The following is a 22363-nucleotide window of genomic DNA, read 5'->3' on the forward strand; positions in this document are numbered from 1 at the left end:
CTCCGGTCAGCTTGCCCTTAGAGCACATTTGGATCACCAGGTGGGGTAACTGTTTGTTTACAAGGCTCTGTCTCTCCAAGCACCCAGCCCAGGTCAGGCCCACACTTCAAACTCCTCTGTAACTAAAATTAAACTCACTGGAGAGGCAGGGTGGCATGGAAAGACATGGAAGTTGTGGGAGTCAGACTGGGTATGACTCTGTCCTTTGTCCTCTTCCCACCTCGCCCTCCCTCATTCTCTGTGCTCTGACCACACTGGCCCACACTCCTTTCCCACTTGATGGTCTTTCACGTGCTCTTCATCTGGTTTTCTCATCCTTTATTGCCTAGCTTAAGTCTTACTCCCTAAGAGAGGCCTTCCATGGCTGCTGAGCCTAAAAGCACACCCTTTTCCTATTCTATCATTCTCTAATCATTTCCTGTTTTTTTTATTATTTATTATTTATTTATTTATTTATTTATTTATTTATTTATTTATTTATTAATTATAGACACAGAGAGAGGCAGAGACACAGGCGGAGGGAGAAGCAGGCTCCATGCAGGGAGGCCGACATGGGACTCAATCCCGGGTCTCCAGGATCAGGTCCTGGGCTGAAGGTGGCGCTAAACCGCTGAGCCACCAGGGCTGCTCTGATCCTAGTTCTTAAGTCAGTTTATCAGTTTGCCACATGTCCTCTCCCTCTAGACCTTCAAGTCATTGAGGGCAAAGACCTTGGATTATTCACTGCCATAGGTCCAGGGCTAATACAGGACCTGGCACATGTGAGGCACAACAGAAATCTTTATCAACTGAATGATGAATGAATGAACCAACGAACAAGTCCAAATCCCTTCTCCATCACTTCCCAGCTTTGTCCTTGGATTAATTACTCTCTCAGAAGGGTTCCTCATTTGAAGATCAGACATTTCAGGTAGTAATGTTTACTGGCAATTGTATAAAATGCCTGATAAATGAAAAGCCTCCATAAATGGTAGCTATCACTTTTTTTTTTCTTCACCTGAAAAATTAATCTTTTTTTGTCAGGTTTAAAGACTTATTATACATCTTTTGTTGTTGCTGTTTTTGTTTATTTTTTAAATGCATCTTTACAAAGAATTTTTTATTGAGGTGTAACAAATGTATAGAAAGAACACATATCAATTTCTACACACACACACACACACACACATATACACACCCAGGTAACCACCTCCTAAATTAAGTAGAACATTCCAACACCCAGGTAAGTTTCCATATTAGCCTCCCCCAACCAATGACTCCTATTCTTTCCTCTTCTGTTTGAGATCACGGCATGACCATTCTTCCTTCAAACTATTTCCTCTTTCTTTTCTAAAAATCTAGCTCTTTTGATCTTTCCTACCACCAAACCAGAGGTTTTTAGAAGACATAAAAGCCAGTGGGGTGCAAGATGATGCCTGCAATTCTACTCTTAGGTATATGCCTGAAAGAAAATGGGTACTCCAACAGTCTATGTATATGCACGCTCTCAGCAATACTATTATTCACAATAGTCTAAAGATGGAAACAGCCCAAATGCCCATCAACCAATTGTGGTATATACTTATGGTGGAATATTATTTAGTCATAAAAATGAAGTACTGATACATGCTGCCACATGGATGAACCTTGAAGACCTAAGCAAAAAGAACTAGACACAAATGGTCATATCTTGTATGATTCCATTTATATCAAATATCCAGAAAAGATAAATCCTCAGTTATAGAATGCATCTTCATGGTTCTCAGGGACTGGGTGGGAATGGGATGGGAAGAAACTGCTTAATGGGTAGTCGGTTTTACTTCAGAGTGATGGAAATATTTTGTAATTGGAAGCGATTAAATGCTACTGATTTGTTCACTTTAAAATGGTTATGTTTGTGTTTTGCCTTGACAAATTATTTTTGAAAAAATTGAAATAGCTACTCTTGTCAGCTGAGAGGTGTGAATGAAGCACAGGCTCCCTAAGCTTTCTCAGCTGTGAAGTGCTGGGCAAACACCAGCTGGGGGCTACTGAAGGAAAAAATGGCCCCAGGGGTCAGCAAGTGTGTGTGGTTTTGCTGCTCTACTCTACATAGTAATATTATGAGAAGAGATAGCTATAATAATTACAGCTAACACTTCTATGTTTAATATAAGCCAGGCACTGTTCCAAATGCCTTATATCTTAAACTCACAAAATCCTTGTAACTCTTAAGAGGTGGATACTATTATACTTTCTTTACAGATGTGAAAACTGAGGAACCAAGGTTTATTTTTCTAAAAATTTTTAAAAGATTCTATTTATTCATTCATGAGAGACACACAGAGAGAGAGGCAGAGACACAGGCAGAGGGAGAAGCAGGCTTCACGCAGGGAGCCGGATGCAGGACTCGATCCTAGGACTCCAGGATCATGTCCTGAGCCAAAGGCAGAGGGTCAACCACTGAGTGCCGCAGGCGCCCCAGGAACCGAGGTTTAAATCTGAGTCACAGATGGGGGAAGCAGCAGTCCAAATTCGAAACTAGGCAATCAGACTCCAGGTACTCAAGGTCTCATCCCCCTGGCTCTGGGCTCAGTGCTTTCCAAATTTTATTTCACTTAATCCTGTGAGGTAGACATATTACTCTTAAAAAAAAAAAAAAAACCAACCAACCAACCACTCTCATGGACCTTCTATATTCAATGCCCTCTGCTCTTTCCTCTGTATTTATTCTCCTGTCGGTCCTCACGGAGTTGTCTTTATCTCACATCGCTTCACCTTCATTTTTCTATACACTGCACGTTATTACTATTTGAATTTATTATTTTTACTTTCGGTCTCTGTTATAAACTAGAAGGTAGGGCTTCTGATTGTGGCTTTCCCAATACCCAGAACAATGTGTGGTATACAACAGGCTCTCATAGAACATTTAAACAAATGAACGTTGCACACGGCATTGGGTAGTTTCGTGTGCCTGTGTTGGAACGAGTAAGAACGTAGCATACAAAACGTTCTACTCACCAAAAAAAAAAAAAAAAAGTAATGTTTTGGATTAAAAAAAAAAAATCCGTGCATAGATCCTGCTCCTTCCTTTCTTTCATTTCTTTCTTTTTTCAGAGATTCATTTGAGAGAGAGCACAAGCTGGGGGAAGAGTCAGACTCCCGGCGGCGCAGGGCGCCCCAGGCGAGGCTCCATTCCGGGACTCCGGGATCCCGACCTGAGCCCGGGGCGGGGGGGGAGCGCCCCGCCCCACCCCCCGCCCCTGCCCCCCGCGCTGCGGACGTAGCGCTGCTTAGTTATTCCACTCAATTAACTCACATCTTTTCCAGTGTCGTGTCTAATGCAAACAATAGGGCAACACACACCTTAGCACATGCCTGCGTGTGCCATGGGTACACAGGTCTCTAAAATTAGTATCTTAGAAAAGCGAAGTTGCTAGAAACTGAGGCTCAGACAACTCCTCTGGTCGGGAGGCCTGGCGGGCTCCGAGCATGGGACTCCGGATCGCGGAGACTCGCGTTCGCCTCCCACGCAGGCTGTCGGGATTACTTACTTATATAAAGAAACTTAAAAAAAAAAAAAAAAAAAAAAAAAAGGGGGGGCCGTTCCTCTCGCCACGACGCCTCTCGCCCTCCGGGGAGTCCAAACCCCGGCTCTTCCCGGCCTCCTACCCCCTCTCCCGGGCGCCGGCCACCACCGCTCCCACCGCCCCCACGGCCCCGAAATGGCGACGGCGACAGCGCGAGGCCACGCCCCCCGGGAGGCGGGGCCCGCGTTCAGGCTAGAGTGATAGATGCCCGAGCCAAGTGTGCCGTCCGCGGCCAGGCCGGCTCGCGCAGAAGCAGAAAGCCGGTGGCGCCGCAGGTCGGGAGGAGGAGCGCCGAATGCAGGGCTTCTTTGCCGGGGCCGCCCGAGAGGCTCTTCGTCGCGGGCGTTGGGGCCGCCATCTTAGATGGCGGGAGTGAGACGAGGGCGAGCGTGAGACGGGAAGGCTCTCCTGCCGCTCTCCTTGGGCCCGGAAGAGGGCCAGCTGGCCCGGCTTTGGGGCGTGTGCCCCGAGGCGCGGAGCGCGAGTGCGACGATGCGGGGACTGCCCGGGGCCCCGTCCCCTGGGCTGGGGACGCGCCGAATGTGACCGCCTCCCGCTCCCTCACCCGCCGCGGGGAGGAGGAGCGGACCAGACGCCGCCGCCGGACGACGGGACACGGAGGCGGCTCGGCTCCTTCAGGTGGGCGGCAGGGCCGGGCCCTGGGTGCCGGGGGAGCCAGGCGGCGGGGCCGAGGGGGCAGAGTTCCGCGGCGTCCAGGCCTGGGCCGCGCTGATGGAGCTTCCCCGCGGCTGCCGGGGGAGCGCCGGGCCAGGCCGCTGTCACCCCGGGTGGCGCTGGGCGGGCGGGCGCCCTGGGGCCCGGTGTCATGGCCGGCGAGCCGACTTTCCACATCCCCACTCCAATTTCCTTGTGTTTCGGGGAGACGTGCTAGCGCCACCCTGTACTCGGTGCACATTCCTTATATTTTGGCCATGGGAGAAGTCCGCCCCAGAATTGCCCTGTTCTAGGTGTTGTCATTCGGAGGGACTAATTCCTTTTTCTTCTGGGCGCGGAGGGGGTCGCGGTCGCGCATCTGGTCCGAGGCCGTCCCTCAAGTGACACCCTTGCAGGGGGGACGAGAAGAATCGGGGACGAGAGGAGGAGGTGGGTCAGTGCCCCACCAACAAAGGCATAGGGGGCTTTGCCCTGGGTTTGGGGACTCTGTGGGTCACTGATGAAAGGTTTGGAATGCGTATCTTGAGGTTTGGCCCTGGGATGCTTTGGAACGAAGATCCAGCGCTGTCTTTTGTGTAAAGTGAGATCCGCCAGGGCGCTTCGGTTCTGCAGCTGCAGAGGTTTTGCAGAGCTAGTCGATGCCCAGAAAGAGTTTGGACATCAGGAGCGGAGAGGCGGCTGTGTTCATTCATTGTTCTCCTTCCAGGGCCCTGGGTGTGCCCTCTGGTATTCATTTCTCCGGTGGGAAGCGTGTTAGAAGCCCCTCTGTCTGCTTGGGATGTGACCGGGTTCTAGAGGGTCTAATCCAAGGGACGAATTCAGCTCACGTTCATGGAGTATTTCTGCTTGCCTCGTCCTCTGTGGGCTGAGTGGAGGGAACCTGCTCGTCTTTCTTTCCCAAGGCGTGAAAACAATGCACTGTGATAAGGATGGACTTACCGAGCGTAGTGGGAATTTGGAACTGCTAGTTTTGCCTGGGGGAGTCGAGGAAGCCTGAACACTGGAGGGAACTTTTGCGGCCAGTTTTGGACTGACTGATGAGTAAATGCTTACCAGGTGAGGAGGCGGGGAGCGCAGTCTAAGCTGAGGGAGCCGCTGGTACAGAGGCACAGACACGCAAGAGTTGGGATGACTTTGGGGCGCAGCAAGTCATCTAGGGCTCAGGAAGGAAGCGGTGAGGGAGGAGGGTCTAAAAGAAAGGTTGTAAAGGGTCTTTGTTGGAGAGAGTGAACTAGTTGATTTAATTTGGATTATTTTAAATGAATATTCTAATTTTTTCATGGTGATGACTCATTTTCCTCTTGTCTTGATGATGTTGAAGCTGGTAGAAATTGAAAAGATTTACTTTGTTAAACTCATTTAAGAACATTTTTGATAAGCGCTTTATGTCAGATGTTTTGCGCTTACACAGCGGTGAATCAACTGATCTTCATATTCTTAGGTGTTCTAGTAAAAGATTTTTCTAAGGTTTTACTTGCTCACCAAAATGTTGACTTTATGCATGTAGTGCACGCTGCTAATACTGTATTTTAAATGGCCGTTGGCAATAAAAACCACACTCCCCAGTCATGTAGGAATTGGGAGATTATGTGAAACAGTCGAAAGTATTTTTAATTTATTAAGTATGTTGTATATAGTAAACTTGCTTTGCAATGATTCCGTGGTTTCCAATTTTGTTATAAAGTCATTAGCTCTATAAGCATAATTTACCCCAAATCGTTGTATTGTTGTGATTAATGCATATGCTAAAGTGCATTTATTTTGGTCTTAACAGACTTCAGTTAGCAGTTCCTGAGTTTTTCTTGGGTTGTGATGATTATATGCCACTGAAGAACGCTAAAATACTTTTGGCTTGTCTTCATCCTTATCACTTCATGGGCTGTGCTGTTTAAAATGCAACAGAAACATTTGACCCAATTGAACACTGGATACTTGGGAAAATAAACCTGTTAGTGTTTCTGCTGGAAAAGCTTATCTTTTAGGTATGTGGTGTTTGTGATTAAAAATTGTAATGGGGTTGCTTAGCCTTGTTAAAACTTTTGTCAGTAGTTGAAAAGTGTAAGCTTTCAAAGTAGGCTTGAGTGAAATACATTTGAATATATTTTGTGGGATTTGGTTTAGCAGAAGAAAACAGGAAAACAGACTAAGCTGGTTATTTATGATGAAAAGTATCTAAAAGATGAAATGGAGAATGGAACATCACGTATTGTATTACAACTGCTCTGAAACTAGTTGTGTTTAGTTTAAAACATGCCATTTGTGAAATCCAAAGTAGATGGTTTGCTCAGAACATTAAACATCAACTTCTTGGAAGTTAAATTTGACTTTTCCAGAAGTACTAGGTTACTTATTAAATGGAAAATACAGTTAATAACTCTAAATTACTATTTCAGGTATTTTGTTAGTAGTAGATTATAGTATATTTTAATTTCAGATAAAACTGTTAGTAACCTGCCTAAAAATAGAAAAATGTTACATGAGGGAGGGCTTTTGTTTGCATGTTAGGAACATAATAGGCCATACATAATAATCCTGGTCTTGGGAGGAGCTTGTTAGCCAAACAGCATGCCTTAATGTTGACTTGCAGAAGAGAATTTTAAATATTGCTTTTGAAAGGCAGTGGACTGTGTGACAGTAGGGGGTTTATGAAACCACAAAATCAAGCTTGCAAAGGTTTTTTATTTTTCAGATTGAATAGGTCATGGAAGTCATTTCTTTAAAACTATAGTTGGAAAATTGTTCACCTTGACTAAATTAATTGGAAAACTAAGGAACAGTAGGTTTATTTAGGATAAAGTTATATAGAGTTTGAAGTTGTCATACTTTGTGTGTATGTGTTTATGTGTATGGACGGTTAAGAATTCCTATTTGCTAAACTGATTAGGTGCTAAATGTAACGCTGGATTTTTTTTTTTTTTTTAAAGATTTTATTTATTTATTCATGAGAGACACAGAGACAGAGACATAGGTAAAGACCTGCAGGGAACCTGATGTGGGACTGGATCCCAGGACCTGGGAGCCAAAGGCAGATGCTCAACCACTGAGCCACCCAGGTGTCCCAATACTAGATGTTTGTGTTACACTTTAGTTGGTATTTCTGGTGTAGGGCTTAACTACCTTGCCTGTCATCTCTCATTATGGTAATGGCTGGGTATTTTATCCTTGCCTTAAAAGGTGGAATAAAAATACCTTACTTTCATATTAAGATTTTCATCTTTTATTTTTCAATGGTTGAATCATTTCATCCCTCCATTTCTCCCAGAATACTTGTGTAGCTTTCAATGATTTTAGTGGGTAGCTTCAGATCTTTTAGCCTTTTTTCTAAAATTGCTTCTAAAATCTCAGTTTAACGGAGGAAAATGTCAAGTGGGTGTTGTTTCTTTGTTATTGGTTTTGGCCCAGGCTATCTGAAGTCTCTTTGGCAAATCACTCACAAAGTGTGTTAATTGCTTCACATTCCAATCAGTGTACATAGTTTTTCTTGAGGAACACTTGACACATAGTTTTATTTTTAGATCAGATTCTAAGGGATCTTAAGGGGTGAGGATTAACAATCCTAAAGCTAGTTTCGAATTTGAAAATCCTTGTGATTTTGAAATTGTTGGCATTTTTGGTTAATGAATGGGAAGCAGTAGGCAACAATAATCAATGTTTTAAGGGACCCAGTGTGTTTAAATGCTGGTGAGACCTTGTGGACTTTACTGGTGGACTTGCCTCACTTTTATCTGTTCCTCTTCTTTCTACCTGTTGGATTCCATTTATTGTCATATAGTAACAAGCATAAGTACATTTTTACTGTTGGAATCAAGGTCTTCTATTTTCTTCCATCCTGCTACAGAAAGCAAAAGTAGAAAAAAAAAAAAAAAAGAAAGCAAAAATAGTCTGATTTCTTTGAAGCTACTAGGCAACACATTTGGACAGTTTAGTTTTTTCCATCCGTGTACATTGCTGATGGAAGAGTCAGGCTAGTTAACATTTAACTATGTTAATATGTCTGTAAAATTATGAGTTTTTATTTCTCATTTCTTTCTTTTTTTTTTTTTTTAAGATTTTATTTATTCATGAGAGACACAGAGAGAGAGAGAGAGGCAGAGACACAGGCAGAGGGAGAAGCAGGCTGCATGCAGGGAGCCCGATGTGGGACTCGATTCCAGAACTCCAGATCACGCCCTGAGCCAAAGACAAATCCTCAACCACTGAGCCACCCAGGTGTCCCGTGAGCAGGTTACTTAAAGACACTAGCTGTGTATCTTTCAGTAAAGTCTTAGATGGCAAGTAGGTTCAGGCTAGTATGCTTGGTACAGGGTGAACGAAGCAAGTTCCTGCCTTCAAAGACCTTATCTAATGAGGAGAAATTGACACAATTTCCTTACTTTTATCTGTTCCTCTTTTAAGAGCTGTTTTGAACACTATCTTCTAAATATCATCTGATCTTTTTCTCCTTTTCTCATTATTTTGTTTCCTCCCTCGAGCCCCACCTTAAAGCTTCACTTTGCATTTATTTTTCGTATAGCCTTTATCATGTAATCATTTGTGAGTTTACCATCCTGTTGATTGTAAACTGAAATTAATGCTTTCTACTCCATATGCAGTTCCTTCCTATTTATTGATATTTGTAAAATACTTTCCCTTTGAGAGGCTGAGGGACCAGGCTTGTGTGCGTCAGTGAAAGTGTTGAGTCTATATTCCAACACTTAGTATTAAGACTAAGTTTTATAAGACCTTTTATTTAAACTTAAATGTTTTCTTTTTTGGTACTATGCACTATAGATTTTATATGTATATATTGTGATGCCTATTAAAGTATTTGTTTACTCCTTTTCCTAGAAGATTGTATCTTAGTCACTTTTGACTACCCAGAGTTTAGCATAATGGCTTACACCTGATTGCAGCCAAGCTGTTGAATGTAAGATGCTAAAGAGTATTTATTGAATTTAATTTTTTGTGTAGGTACCCTACAATTCTGGCTAGTTCCTTAAAAGTAGGGCATATCTTATTCTTGTTTATAAATCTCCAATTCTTAAAACTTTGTCTTGATTATATAACAATTATTAACTAACTGAATGAGTGGAGATTCAGAGGTTAATCACCTGTGGACTTAGTTCCTTCCTACTGTTCATCACAAATACACAGATGCTTACTATTAAGAGGATATGCTTACTAAGCACTTTGTTGTGTGTGTTTTTTAAAGATTTTATTTATTTATTCATGATAGACACACACAGAGGCAGAGACACAGGCAGAGGGAGAAGCAGGGTCCATGCAGGGAGCCTGATGCGGGACCCGATCCCGGGACCCCAGAATCATGCCCTGGGCCGAAGGCAGGTGTTAAACTGCTGAGCTACCCAGGGATACCCCAACTTAGAAGAACTTTGTAACTTAGGATATCTTTTGAACAAGTTATCTTGCTTAGCTTCCCCTTCTTTTTTTTTTTTTTTTTTAAGATTTATTTATTCATTCATTCAGAGAGCAAAGAGAGAGGCAGAGACACAGGCAGAGGGAGAAGCAGGCTCCATGCAGGGAGCCCGATGCGGGACTCGATCCTGGGTCTCCAGGATCACACCCCGGGCTGCAGGTGGCGCTAAACTGCTGCGCCACCGGGGCTGCCCTTAGCTTCCCCTTCTATAGGGCATTATTTGTAGACTGCTCTGGGTTCTCACTGCTAGCTCCTTGAGGACTTTTGCCTTCTTTAACAGCTCCCTGCTTCATTGGCTCAAGCACTCTTGTCATGCTGGCTATTTCCTTCTGCATTCATAGGCTTTATACATGGAAGAGAATTTTAACCAGAGAGAATGTGAGGGGATATGTGATATTCTACCTTCCTTCAAGTTAGTCTGGACTGGAATTAGAGTGCAATTGTGAATTCTGAATCGTGAGAGTAGAGATCATGACCTTCATGATTCGTATTTAGCTGACCATATGAAATGGGCCCCTTAGGCTTTTTGGGGGGAGTGTGGGCAGGTAAACTATACATAAAATTTACCATTTTAACAATATTTGAGTATACTGTTCATTGGCAGTAAGTACATTCACGGCATTGTGCAACCATCACCACTCTATTTCCGTAATATTTTCATCATCCCAGGCAGAATCCTGTACCCCTTGAATGGAACTCCAATCCTTCTCATTTATTTCTGGTAAATTGGGATCCCTGGGTGGCGCAGCGGTTTGGCGCCTGCCTTTGGCCCAGGGCGCGATCCTGGAGACCCAGGATCGAATCCCACATCAGGCTCCCGGTGCATGGAGCCTGCTTCTCCCTCTGCCTATGTCTCTGCCTCTCTCTCTCTCTCTGTGACTATCATAAATAAATAAAAATTAAAAAAAAAATTTATTTCTGGTAAATTCTACTTTCTCTCTATGAATTTGCCTATTCCAAGTACCTCACATAAGGGAAAATCATACAGAATTTGTGATATTGCATCGGGCTTATTTTACTTAATGTGTTTCCAAGGTCCATCCATTTTGTAACATATATCAAAACTTAATTCCTTTTTATGAATGAATAATATTCCTGTGGGTGTGAGTGTGTGTAAAATATTTTGTTTATCCATTCATCTGATGGATTTTTGGGTTGCTTCTACCTTTGGCTGTTGTGAATAGTTCTATGAATATTGGTTTACAAGTATCTTTTTGAGTCTCTACATTCAATTCTTGAGTGTATGCCTTGGCGTAGAATTGGTGTATCATATAATAAATTGGTTTTAACTCTTTGAGGAACTGCCAAACTATTTTCCACAGCAACTGCATCATTTTACATTTCCACCAATAATACATGAGGGTTCTAGTTTTTTCACATTCTTTTTTTTTTTAATTTTTATTTATTTATGATAGTCACAGAGAGAGAGAGAGAGAAAGAGAGAGAGAGGCAGAGACACAGGCAGAGGGAGAAGCAGGCTCCATGATCCCGGGTCTCTAGGATCGTGCCCTGGGCCACGCCAAACCGCTGCGCCACCCAGGGATCCCGTTTTTTCACATTCTTGTCAACACTTGCTATTTTCCATATTTTGATAACTATCCTAATGGATGTGAAGTGGTGCTAGGCTTTTTTCTTACTGCTAATTAAATCTAATGAGCAAACAAGAGACTTAAAAGTTGGCTATATTTGCATCTTTTTTTTTTTACCCTTATAAATGTATTTGTACATAATGTTCTTTAAATAGATATCACACAACTAGTGACTCATCTTTTTTTGAAAAGAATAAACCTTTTTTTAAAGATTTTATTTATTTATTCACGAGAGACACAAGAGAGAAGCAGAGACATAGGCAGAGGGAGAAGCAGACTCCCTGTGGGTAGCCTGATGGAGGACTCACAATCCCAGGACCCTGAGATCCTGCCCTGAGCCGAATACAGACGTTTAACTGCTGAGCCAACCAGGCGTCCTAGTGCAGTTACCTTCTTAATACCTTATATCCTTTAATCTAAAATGTTTTCTGTGAATCAGTGAAAGATGATTTCAGTTAATCCTGTGTGAAAAGATCTATTAAGTGGAAGAAAAAAATGGATACATATGTCCACAAATGTTGGCAAGGGCCATCTATAGGTTGTTATTTTTTGTATTTTTTCATATTTTTCAGACCCTCCCCCCCATGAACATGTATTATGTAAATAGTGAGGGTTTTTTTTTTATTTTTTTTTAGATTTATATATTTTTTAGAGCACTTATGTGTGAGCACAGGGTGGGAGGGGTAGAGGGAGAGAGAGAATCAGCAGCAGACTGCTTGCTGAGTACAGGGCCCCACGTGGCGCTCAATTCCAGGACTCTGAGATCATGACAGCCAAAAATCAGGGGTTGGCTGCTTAACAGACTGAGCCACGAGATGCCACTGTGATTAGTGTATCTTTTAAGAAACTAATTGGAAAATATAAATTGTCATTAAAAGAGTATGTATTATGTACATATGACATCTGTACAGGATTATAAGCATGAAGAAAATACCAATAATAATAGATTGTTAACATAGGTTACTTGGTGGGGTTAGATGGGGGAAGATAGGGAAGGGTAAAGCAAAGACGGGATTTTAAAAACATGTAGGTGCTATAGAAAAAAAAAAGAGTAAGAGTTTTAGAGGGTATTGAGAATGGGGAGGAGTGCTATTTATATAGTGTTTGCAAATCATTAAATATGAAGATTTAAAATGAAAAGTTGTATAAAAAGTAAAAGACTAGGGGATCCCTGGGTGGCTCAGCGGTTTAGCACCTGCCTTTTTGGCCCAGGGTGTGATCCTGGAGTCCCGGGTTCAAGTCCCACGTCGGGCTCCTGGCATGGAGCCTGCTTCTCTCTCTCCTCCTGTGTCTCTGCCCTCTCTCTCTCTCTCTCTCTCTCTCTCTCTCTATGTCTATCATAAATAAATAAATTAATTAAAAAAAAAAAAGTAAAAGACTACACTATTCTTCATCAGACTTGTTTCCAAGCTTTTCCTGTACTCTTATTCCCTGGATATGCTTTGGCTTTTGTTTTACCTCTGTATCCTCTGTTAAAATGTTACCCCTTCTAGTTCAAGTACTATAATGAAGTCATCCTTGACTGTCCACCTCTTTCTTCACTCAAGCTAGAAGTGACCTTTCCACACTTCAATTTCAGAATTTTCTTAAGGGGCACCTGGATAGCACAGTGGCTTGAGTGATCTGCTGTTGGTTTTGGCTTAGGTTGTGATCCTCAGGATCCTGAAATTGAGTTCAGAGAGGAGTCTGCTTCACATTCCCTCTCCCTCAGCCCCTCCTGCTCATGCTATCAAAGAAATCTTAAAAAAACAAAACAAAACAAGCTCACCCCCCTCCCAAAAGGCTGCCACATTTTGTTGTAGAGGAGTGCCTGTTACCCTGAAAGTTCTTAGCACAATGCCTAGCATATAGTCAGTCTTTGGTAAATGATGGTTCTTTTCTTCTACATTAAAAACTTCTGGAAGGCAAGGGGCAATGTCTTTCTGAATTTTATATTCTTCAAAGCTGCTAATAGTTGAAAGTAGATTCTTAGAAATTGTTGAATGAATAGTGCTCCTTATTCTTTTTTTTCTCTCAGTTCTGTACCTGGTTGCAGTATATAGAAGCATCTGATTCCTTCGATTATATATTAATATTTTTATTTGGTAGATGGTGATTTAGTAATCATGAAAAAGGGTTAGGATAAATATTGTAATTATATCTTTTCTCCATTAGTATTTTATTCAGATATTTGAACACCTAATTTTATGTAAGATGTACTATACTGGATGATGGAGTATGACAAGATGTAGCAAATACACATAGTTCTTTTCCTTAAGGCATTCATACTTTGGTATATAATTACATAGGTTACATTTTCACATTTTGTTTTTTTTAATCCTTGTTTTCCAAGTAGTTGGGTATAATTTAGAGCTTTAATGAATTAATGGTCTAATTACGGGGGAAACTTGTGCGCATGTCCTTTTTTTTTTTTTTAAGATTTTGTTTATTTTTTCATAAGAGACACACACAGAGAGAGGCACAGACACAAGCAGAGGGAGAAGCAGCAGGACTCGATCCTGGGTCCCCAGGACCACACCCTGGGCTGAAGGTGGCGCTAAACCCCTGGGCCACCCGGACTGCCCACATATCCTTGTTTTAAGAAAATTATTCTTGAAAAGTTGGTTTAAAATATACTGAAAAAAAAATACTATCAATTTTTACAGGTGCCGCCTTATAATTCTTTTTTTTTTAAATTTTTTAAATTTTTTAATTTATTTATGACAGTCACACACACAGAGAGAGAGAGAGAGAGGCAGAGACACAGGCAGAGGGAGAAGCAGACTCCATGCACCGGGAGCCCGACATGGGATTCAATCCCGGGTCTCTAGGATCGCGCCCTGGGCCAAAGGCAGGCGCCAAACCGCTGCGCCACCCAGGGATCCCCCACCTTATAATTCTTAAAAGCTCTTCAAGCAAGGAAGGTGGATACCTTTGGCAGTACCACTGAAGACTAAGGAAATCTTTATTATATGAGAGCCATTGACTCTGGAAGGAATTATAGGAGATTTGACTGACTCAGATGGTTACTTCTTGAAATTGTTCTGCCAAGTTGTAAACCTAAAGGAATACCTCCCATCTCCAGGACAAATTCCAGTGTCTGCCTGTGCCAGTTTGCAGAATAGTGGATTTATTTATTTTTTGTTTCATGTCTCTTTTTGAAAGATTTTATTTATTCATGAGAGAGAGAGGCAGAGACATAGGCAGAGGTAGAAGGAGGCTTCCTGCAGGGAGCCTGATGCAGGACTTGATTCCATGACCCGGGGATCACGACCTGAGCCAAAGGCAGATGGCTTTGATCTGAGCCACTGAGCCACTGATGCGTCCCTATATTTTATATCTTTATTCTTGAGGAAGGCAAAATGCTATCTTTTCAGTTACCTGTTGATTATGCAAGATTTGCCACTAAAATTCATGCTTTTTATGTGGACTATAGGGTTGCCTGGCTGGCTTGGTTGGTAGAGCATGCAACACTTGACCTTGGGGTTGTGCGTTAAGCCCCACATTGGGCATAGAGCTTCAATTTCAAAAAAATTATAAATAAATAATTTAGTGGTACAAGGTTAATTAAGTCTGTGTGTCCAGGTATTAGGGTAAAATATCTGGGTGCTTTTTGTTTCCCTTCCTTTCCCTTTGACTATGCAGCCATCTTATTACCTCATTATTACATGGCCATCAGAATGATCATCCTTAAACCAGATTTTATTTGTGCATTGTATATTTTGGTACTTTTGTTAATGGTGTACTTTGTAAATGAGTGTGTTCATTTTAGAATTAGCAGTCACTGTCTAAATAAAGAAAGTGACAGGTTTGGAGATGAGAAGTAAAACTTGGGCTTAAAAAGTGTTAAATACAAAGTGACTTAAATAAAAAATAATGAAAAACTGATTTGTAGCAAGAGTTAAAAATGAAATTGTTCCCAGAGGTCTTTTACTGTGGGGCTGATTGCTTTAACATATTGTTTTGAGCTAGCTGATTTTTAACTTGTATTTTTATCCCAATTACTTTTTAAAAAGTTAGAGTCCTTTCTAAATTTGGGCAGCCCTGGCTTGCTAACTTTTAGAAGGGTAAAGTGTCACATTTCCTCATGTGCCTTTATGCTGCCCAGTCATCTGATGAAGTTGCCAGTTTGTGGTCAGAAATTGAGAAAGAGGAGTGAGGAAACTCAAAATATTGACACACACACCACCTTGCAGTGCATCAAAGTGCCCTTTTGGACTGGTTGGAAAACTGTAACCTAAGCCTTTTCCAAACTAGACATATGATTATTTCCTAGCTTGGATGAGATGACATTTGAGTTTTTAAGTGTTTGAGCATGTCTGTCAGCAGAAACTTTGTGTGAGGGTGATTTTTTTTCAGCGTTGTGTGACCAATTGAATTAAAACAACACTCAAGGAAGCTTGGGGAAATCGTGAAAAAAAATTGATCACCTGATCTCTCAGGTGGAGCAAGACTGGACTGAAGAAAGGAGTGAACTTAAGGGAAAATGAATAGTGAAGTTGCGTTATAAGCACTTTAAAATATGAGTATTCAATTATGTTTTCACTCTGCCAAAAAAATTAAAAGTTTTTTTAATACTGCAGGCAATTTCAGCCACCATTACTCATACTGAGTATATGTTGTGAGATTTTGATTGCATTTGAAAAAAGTGTTCTATTCTTTTGTTATTTTCAATTCTCACAATCTTTTAGTTTGTGGTGCAGTAACTTTCTAAAGATACATTAAAAAAAAAAGCTATTATAAATAATAGCTTACCTTAGTAGGCTACTACCTGCTGTGTTCTTTTAAGAGCTGACCTTAATTCATTTAATCTTCCAACAGTCTGATGATATAGGTAAAATATGATCTTTATTTTAAAGAGGAAGAAAGACATGGAGTAAATACTCTAAATATAGGCCATCTACTTAAGGAGAGATTAAAGGGATTTTCTAGGGTAATTTTGATTCTATCCTAAACCCTCTTTTCACTCTAGAAATTAACCCCTATGTATGATGCAGACTTAGTGTTTTTGTTAGAATTCTGGGAATGCCTTCAACTTCATAATTTCCTTTATGATCCATGGTAGTTTTATTTCCTTCTTACAGGCCTTATACTATTGACCCCGCCTAATCCCCATATTTCTTTCTAAACTAAATTCTGAAGGTAACTGAAGGCAGGGATCCAAGTTTTTTGTTTTTTGTTTTTTTAATTTAAAGATCTTATTTATTTATTCATGAGAGACCTAGACAGAGACACACCCAGGCAGAGAGAGAACCAGGCTCCAGGCAGGGAGCCCGACAACAAGGCGGGACTCGATCCCAGGACTCCAGGACCACGCCCTGGGCTGAAGGCAGGCGCCAAACCGCTGAGCCACCCAGGGATCCCCTGGGATCCAAGTTTTAAACTGATTTGCCTCTCCCAAGCCCTCATTTTTCATAGAACCCTCAGAGATAGCCCCTTTGAAGAGTTTTTTTTTGATCAACTTTCAGTGACTTAAGTGGAAATACTTACTTCCATTATTTTTTTTTCTCTGTAAGATGATAGTCATTTGGTGTAATACTTTATATGTGAGAACTTTTCTTCAATATTTGATTTAGGGATTTAGTTTAATACTAAATCAAAAAATTCTTTCTAAAATGTTTTCACTAATCAATGTTTCATAAACTTTTAAGAAACATCGTTATCACTTGTTTATGTGTAAAGTGTATCCAGTATATGCAAGCACTTCAGGTGAGGATTGTGAGCCTACATGGAAGCCTTTAAAACTTGGAGTGATTAGAGGTACTCCCTTGATGTTTTATCTTAAACATTTAACATTTAATGGAGGGACTTCTCTTTTTGAAAGTTTTCTCTGCAAATTTTGCTAATTCTTATGAGAGTGTTTAGAATGCTTGGAATTTTAGAAGTGTCTGGGTGGCTCAGTCAGTTGAGTTTCTGACTCTTGATTTTAGCTCAGGTCATGATCTGAGGGTCAGGAGATGAAGATTGAGCCCCAGGTCAGCTTCCATGCTGGATGTGCAGACTGCTTCAGATTCTTCTCTCTCTCCTCCTGCCCTTCCCCCTGCTCGTACTCTCTTTCTCTCAATAAATAAATAAATGTATAAAATCTTAAAAAAAAAAGATGCTTGGAATTTTATATGATAGATAATGCTATTAGTCTTTAAAAATTATGAACTACTTTATTTCTTTGTTACCGTTTTTCCTACTTTAAATTCCCAGTCTATTTTCTTTCTTTTTTTTTTTTTTAAAGATTTTATTTATTTATTCATAGACAGAGAGAGGCAGAGACACAGGCAGAGGGAGAAGCAGGCTCCATGCAGGAAGCCGGATGTGGGACTCCATCCCTGGTCTCCAGGATCACACCCCAGGCTGTAGGCGGCGCCAAACCGCTGCACCACTGGGGCTGCCCCCCCCAGTCTATTTTCTAATTTTATGATTTATCAGAAATGATACTTAAGTGTTAGATACTTGAATTAGTTTACTAGTTAAAATATAAACTGACACATAGTGTTAATAGAGCTACTGTTACCCATATTTTACTTAAAGAGCAGTGAGTTAGGATATTTTATATTTTTCTTAAGCATTAAGTCACTATAAGTTATGCATGGCATTTGGCTTATTTTCTCTTTGATATTAAATCTTATTTGTCGTATCCTGGCAAAGAAAAAATAACCTTTTGAGGAAATGATAAATCGAAGCAGAGACTATTTTCCAATAAGTGGTATTGGTTAATTGTAAGTAATTTAGCAGTGTGTTGATGTCATGTACAAGTCCAAGATAGACTAATGGGTAAAGTATCCAGAATTGCCCCATGCAAGCTCTACATAGGATTTCTGGGAATATAGAGACATGTTGCAAAGCACAAATGAATAAGATAGTGTATAGTTAATGTTTTTTTTTTTTTTTAAGATTTTATTTATTTGAGAGAGTGATAGAGCAAGCATGAACAAGGTGTTTGGGGGATGGGCAGAGGGAGAGGGAGAAGCAGACTCCTCTTTGAGCAGGGAGGTGATGCAGGGCTTGATCCCAGGACCCTGGGATCATGACCTGAGCCAAAGGCAGATGCTTAACCACCTGAGCCACCCAGGCACCCCTATAGTTAATGTTATTCTAGTAACGTGAAAGCTAAACAAACCTTTCATAGTTAGTTGATCTGTACTTTGGACCTTGGGGTTTAATATTTGAGTACAGTATACCATAGTGGTTAAGAGCTTTAGGTTTTCAATTTAGAAAAACCTAGGCTGGAGGTTTAAAGGCTATTGGGCAGAGTTCTTGATTATTATAATCAGTAGAACCGCCATTGCTTGTATAATGAGTGATAATGGATAACATTTTCTATCTCAGGCTAACACTATGTGCTTCTCATATATTATTTAACATTAGCATGTTATAAAACATGCCAAGTAGAGGGGAAAGAAATACAAGTAAATCTTAAATTTAGATGTCAGTGAGTAACAGGCTATTTAAAAATATAGACATCTCAAAAAATAAATAAATAAATAAATAAATAAATAAATAAATAAATAAATAAATAAAGGTGGGACGCCTGGGTGGCTTGGTGTTTGAGCATCTGCCTTTGGCTCAGGGCGTTAAATTCTTTCAAAAAACCAATAAATAAATTGTGTTATATAAGGCATGGTATGTATTTTCCTGTCTTCCACATACAGATCTGATGTATTCTTTTTTATTTATGTATTTAAAGATTTCATTTATTTATTCATGAGAGACACAGAGAGAGAGGGAGAGTGAGAAGCAGGCTCCATGCAAGGAGCCTGATGTGGGACTTGATCCCGGAACTCCGGGATCATGCCCTGAGCCGAAGGCAGGCACTCAACTGCTGAGCCACCCACGCGTCCCTGATGCGTTCTTTATAAACAATATTTATTTCAAAGTAGTAGTATAGTAACATCAAGTATTTTTTTGATTTTATTTTTTTAATTTTTTAGAGATTTTATTTATTTGAGGGGGGCGGGGTCTGCGTCAAGGGTGTGTGCACCAAGAGTGTGTGCACATGAGTCGAGGAGGGGCGGAGGGAGAAGAAGGAGAAGGAGAAGCAGACTCCCTGCTGAGCAGGGAGCCCAACACAACACAGGGCTCAATCCCAGGACCTTGAGATAATGACCTGAGCTGAAGGTGGACACTTAACAGACTGAGAGCCACCCAGGCACCCCTAAGTATTTTTTATTTTTTAAGTCAGTGTATTGTAATAGAGATGTAATTTACAATCTGAGGATTTGCAGTTTTGTTTTGCTTCTTTTAATTGTGACTAAACCTTTTGAATTTCACATTTTCTTCATCTAAAAAAGAGATAGGAATAGTACCTGCCTTAGCCTAATTCGAACAATCCTGTGAGGTAATGGAGAGGAGAGCTGAATAAACCGTGAAGCTTATAAAATTTTAAGTTCTCTTTACTGAAAGAGACTTTCTGAAATCAGTCTCAACCATGTAGAATGCATTGCTGTATTCTCAGAAATTAGCTTTTAGATAAATTGCTAAGTTCTTAAAACCTTATTTAACACCAGCATGCTGGCTGCCTTGAGTATATTTGCTTTACCAATTTAATATTTTTAAGTGAAATGTAAGATAGTATTTGAAGAACTCAAAAATGAGATTTTTTCAGAGTGTCTGATTATGGAAGAATATTTAAAAACCGGTGAAGTTTTTACATTGTTTGGGGGTGTGTATGTGTTCTTAGAAAGGCAATAGTAAGATTTATTTGTCACATTGTCTTGGCTGAGGTAGGGAAAAGGTAAAACAAAGTCAGCCTTAACCCCAAGTTTGCCCAACTGCTTCTTGACCCTTAGGGAGAAGTTTAGGACTTTTTGACTTTTTTTAAAAAAAGATTTTATTTGGGCAGCCCCGGTGGCTCAGAGATAGCTCAGAGGTTTAGCGTGCCTTCAGTCCAGGGTGTGATCCTGGAGACCTGGGATCAAGTCCCATGTCGGGCTCCCTGCACCTGCATGGAGCCTGCTTCTCCCTCTGCCTGTGTCTCTGCACCCCCCCCCCCTTTTCTCTCATGAATAAATAAATAAAATCTTTAAAAAAAAAAAAAAGATTTGAGATAGAGCAAGAAAGAGTGAGCTGGGGGAGGGGCAGTGGGAGAGGGAGAAGCGGACTCCCCGCTGAGCAGAGCCCTACTGGATCTCAGGACCCTGGAATCCTGATTTGAGCCAAAGGCAGATGCTTAACCACCTGAGCCACCCAGGCACCCTGTCTTTTTGATTCTTGTATGCTGAATTCCTCAAAAGCTTCCTGGTTTAATCAGGATTGTTAAAATTTATTTTTCTTAACCATGGTTCGAAGGAATGTAACCCAATCTTTCAGGAGAGGAATTGTGATAAGATAATCAATGAGAGGTGTTCAGTGAGTGCTCTAGTTTCTATCTCCAGAAGTTGGTAGAGTAGCATTTCCAGACAAACATTTATGCCTCAGATTAAGCTTTAAGGTGGGAGATGGACCTTGAAGCAGAAGACTCAAAACACAATTATACCTGAAGTACTGGTAGTTGCATTTTCATAATTGTAGTCTTTTCATACTTGACTGTCCTGAGGCTACTTAAAAGTACTTAGTATGTGTGCTGCTTTCTGATAATCTTGTGCCTTAAACATAGTCTTGTTTTCAGAACATTTTTTATACCATTTGCTATACTCAAAATGCAAAAATGAGACTTCCCAGGGCTTTTGAACAGTTTATTTTGTTTTCTAACTTATGTTTTATTAATCTTTCACAATTTATTCATTTTTGGAAAAGCCTCTGAATGCAGCAATTCACTGAAATTATTGCTGGAGCTGGGCCACAGGGTGAGAAAGCTGAAATGAATGTGTTGAGTTTAAAATGCCTTTATCACAACCTGGTGTTCTCCTGAATTATGAGCATCAGAATGTATTATACAAATAGTTTTTCTAAGATCACTTCTCAACAGCTTATTAGGAGTTGTACTAGGAAATAATTTGATGTCTTTAACATTTTTCACATAGGTGGCCCTTAGATTTACTACTCTCTTATATTTTGTTTGATCCTTAACATGTTTACATATCCAGAATGTTTGTTACCTGCTGTAACCGGTTTCTCAGCTACATGGTGCTTTGATAGATTGAGGCATGAGGATTGTGGGAACGTTTCTCAGAATTCTGCAGACTCTCGGGACGCCTGGGTGCCTCAGTGGTTGAGTGTCTGCCTTCAGCTCAGGTCGTGATCCCGGGGTCCTAGGATCAAGTCCTGCATCAGGCTCCCTTTTGGGAGACTGCTTCTCCCTCTGCCTGTGTCTCTGCCTCTCTCTGTGTATCTCTCATGAATAAATAAGTAAAATCTAAAAAAACAAACAAACAAACTTAAAAAAACTCTGCCGACTCTCTGGAAATATAGTACTGCTTTTTGCCTTCCCCAACAAAACTGAAGAAGAGTGGGGGTTGAGTGGTATGTACTATGCTCTTAGTACCCATTTGATTTGTTGCTTGAGGACAGAAGTGCATGGGGAGAATTTATACCTCACCTTACCATTTAGATATTTAAAAAGTTAATCTTACTTTTGGAAAGTGTCAAGATAAAAATCATTGGGCAACCAAGAGAGGTTTCTGCTTGGCATATAGTAGAAAACCTATTGGCTGTACTGGTGTGTGTTCATGGAAATCCTCAGGAATGTATTCCTGATTAAAAAAAAAAATATGAATTTATTGTAAGAGTTGAGTTGTTCTTAATATTCCTGTATTTTTTTTTAACCATTCAGGAAGGAGTTTGAGAAAGTTATGTTGAGCCATAGAAATCAACTAGTTAGTTCTGGCTGATCAAACTGTTGATATTCAACAGTCCCTTGTTTTTATTCATTGAAAAATTGGTTTATCCTTTTACTAAAATGGAGAAGAATTATTCTTAGGGCTCCTATTATGGCCTATGGTATTTGAGCCATAGCAAATACAGAGAAAATAATGACTACTATCCAATTATAGAATCATTTGCAAGCATAATGTGAAAATGTAGCAGCTTCCTCAAACTTTAGCTTTTGCATGTTTTGGAAATTGTTTTTTTCTCCTTAATTTTACTGACCATCTAGGGGGATCCCTGGGTGGCTCAGCGGTTTAGCACCTGCCTTTGGCCCAGGGCATGGTCCTGGAGTCTTGGGATCAAGTCCCATATCAGGCTCCCTGCATGGAGCCTGCTTCTCCCTCTGCCTGTGTCTC

At 40.8% G+C, this 22363-nt stretch overlaps 2 protein-coding genes across 5 annotated transcripts in view; one reads left to right on the forward strand and one right to left on the reverse strand.

The window, feature by feature from the left end:
• Nucleotides 1–528: 528 nt before the first annotated feature.
• LOC125753198 (transcription initiation factor TFIID subunit 4-like) lies at nt 529–5304 on the reverse strand. The gene is made up of 2 exons (XM_049098534.1): nt 3278–5304; nt 529–2582 (listed from the first exon to the last, which is right to left on the reverse strand). Exon 1 carries the CDS (start codon nt 4462–4464, stop codon nt 3736–3738), a length of 729 nt encoding a protein of 242 aa, XP_048954491.1. The 5' UTR covers nt 4465–5304; the 3' UTR covers nt 529–2582; nt 3278–3735.
• RAF1 (Raf-1 proto-oncogene, serine/threonine kinase) overlaps nt 4049–22363 on the forward strand; it is a 78865-nt gene continuing 60550 nt past the window's right edge. For 2 of the 4 annotated variants that reach the window (XM_049098533.1, XM_035702652.1), the window contains exons 1-2: nt 4052–4187; nt 5998–6205. The gene's annotated coding sequence lies outside the window, so the exon portion shown is untranslated. Of the gene's footprint in view, nt 4188–5997; nt 6206–22363 lie in introns of all 4 variants that reach the window. The other 2 variants (XM_025449450.3, XM_025449453.3) reach the window with 1 other exon arrangement.

This window comes from Canis lupus, chromosome 20 (genome assembly GCF_003254725.2).
Source record: "Canis lupus dingo isolate Sandy chromosome 20, ASM325472v2, whole genome shotgun sequence".
Lineage (NCBI taxonomy): Eukaryota > Metazoa > Chordata > Mammalia > Carnivora > Canidae > Canis > Canis lupus.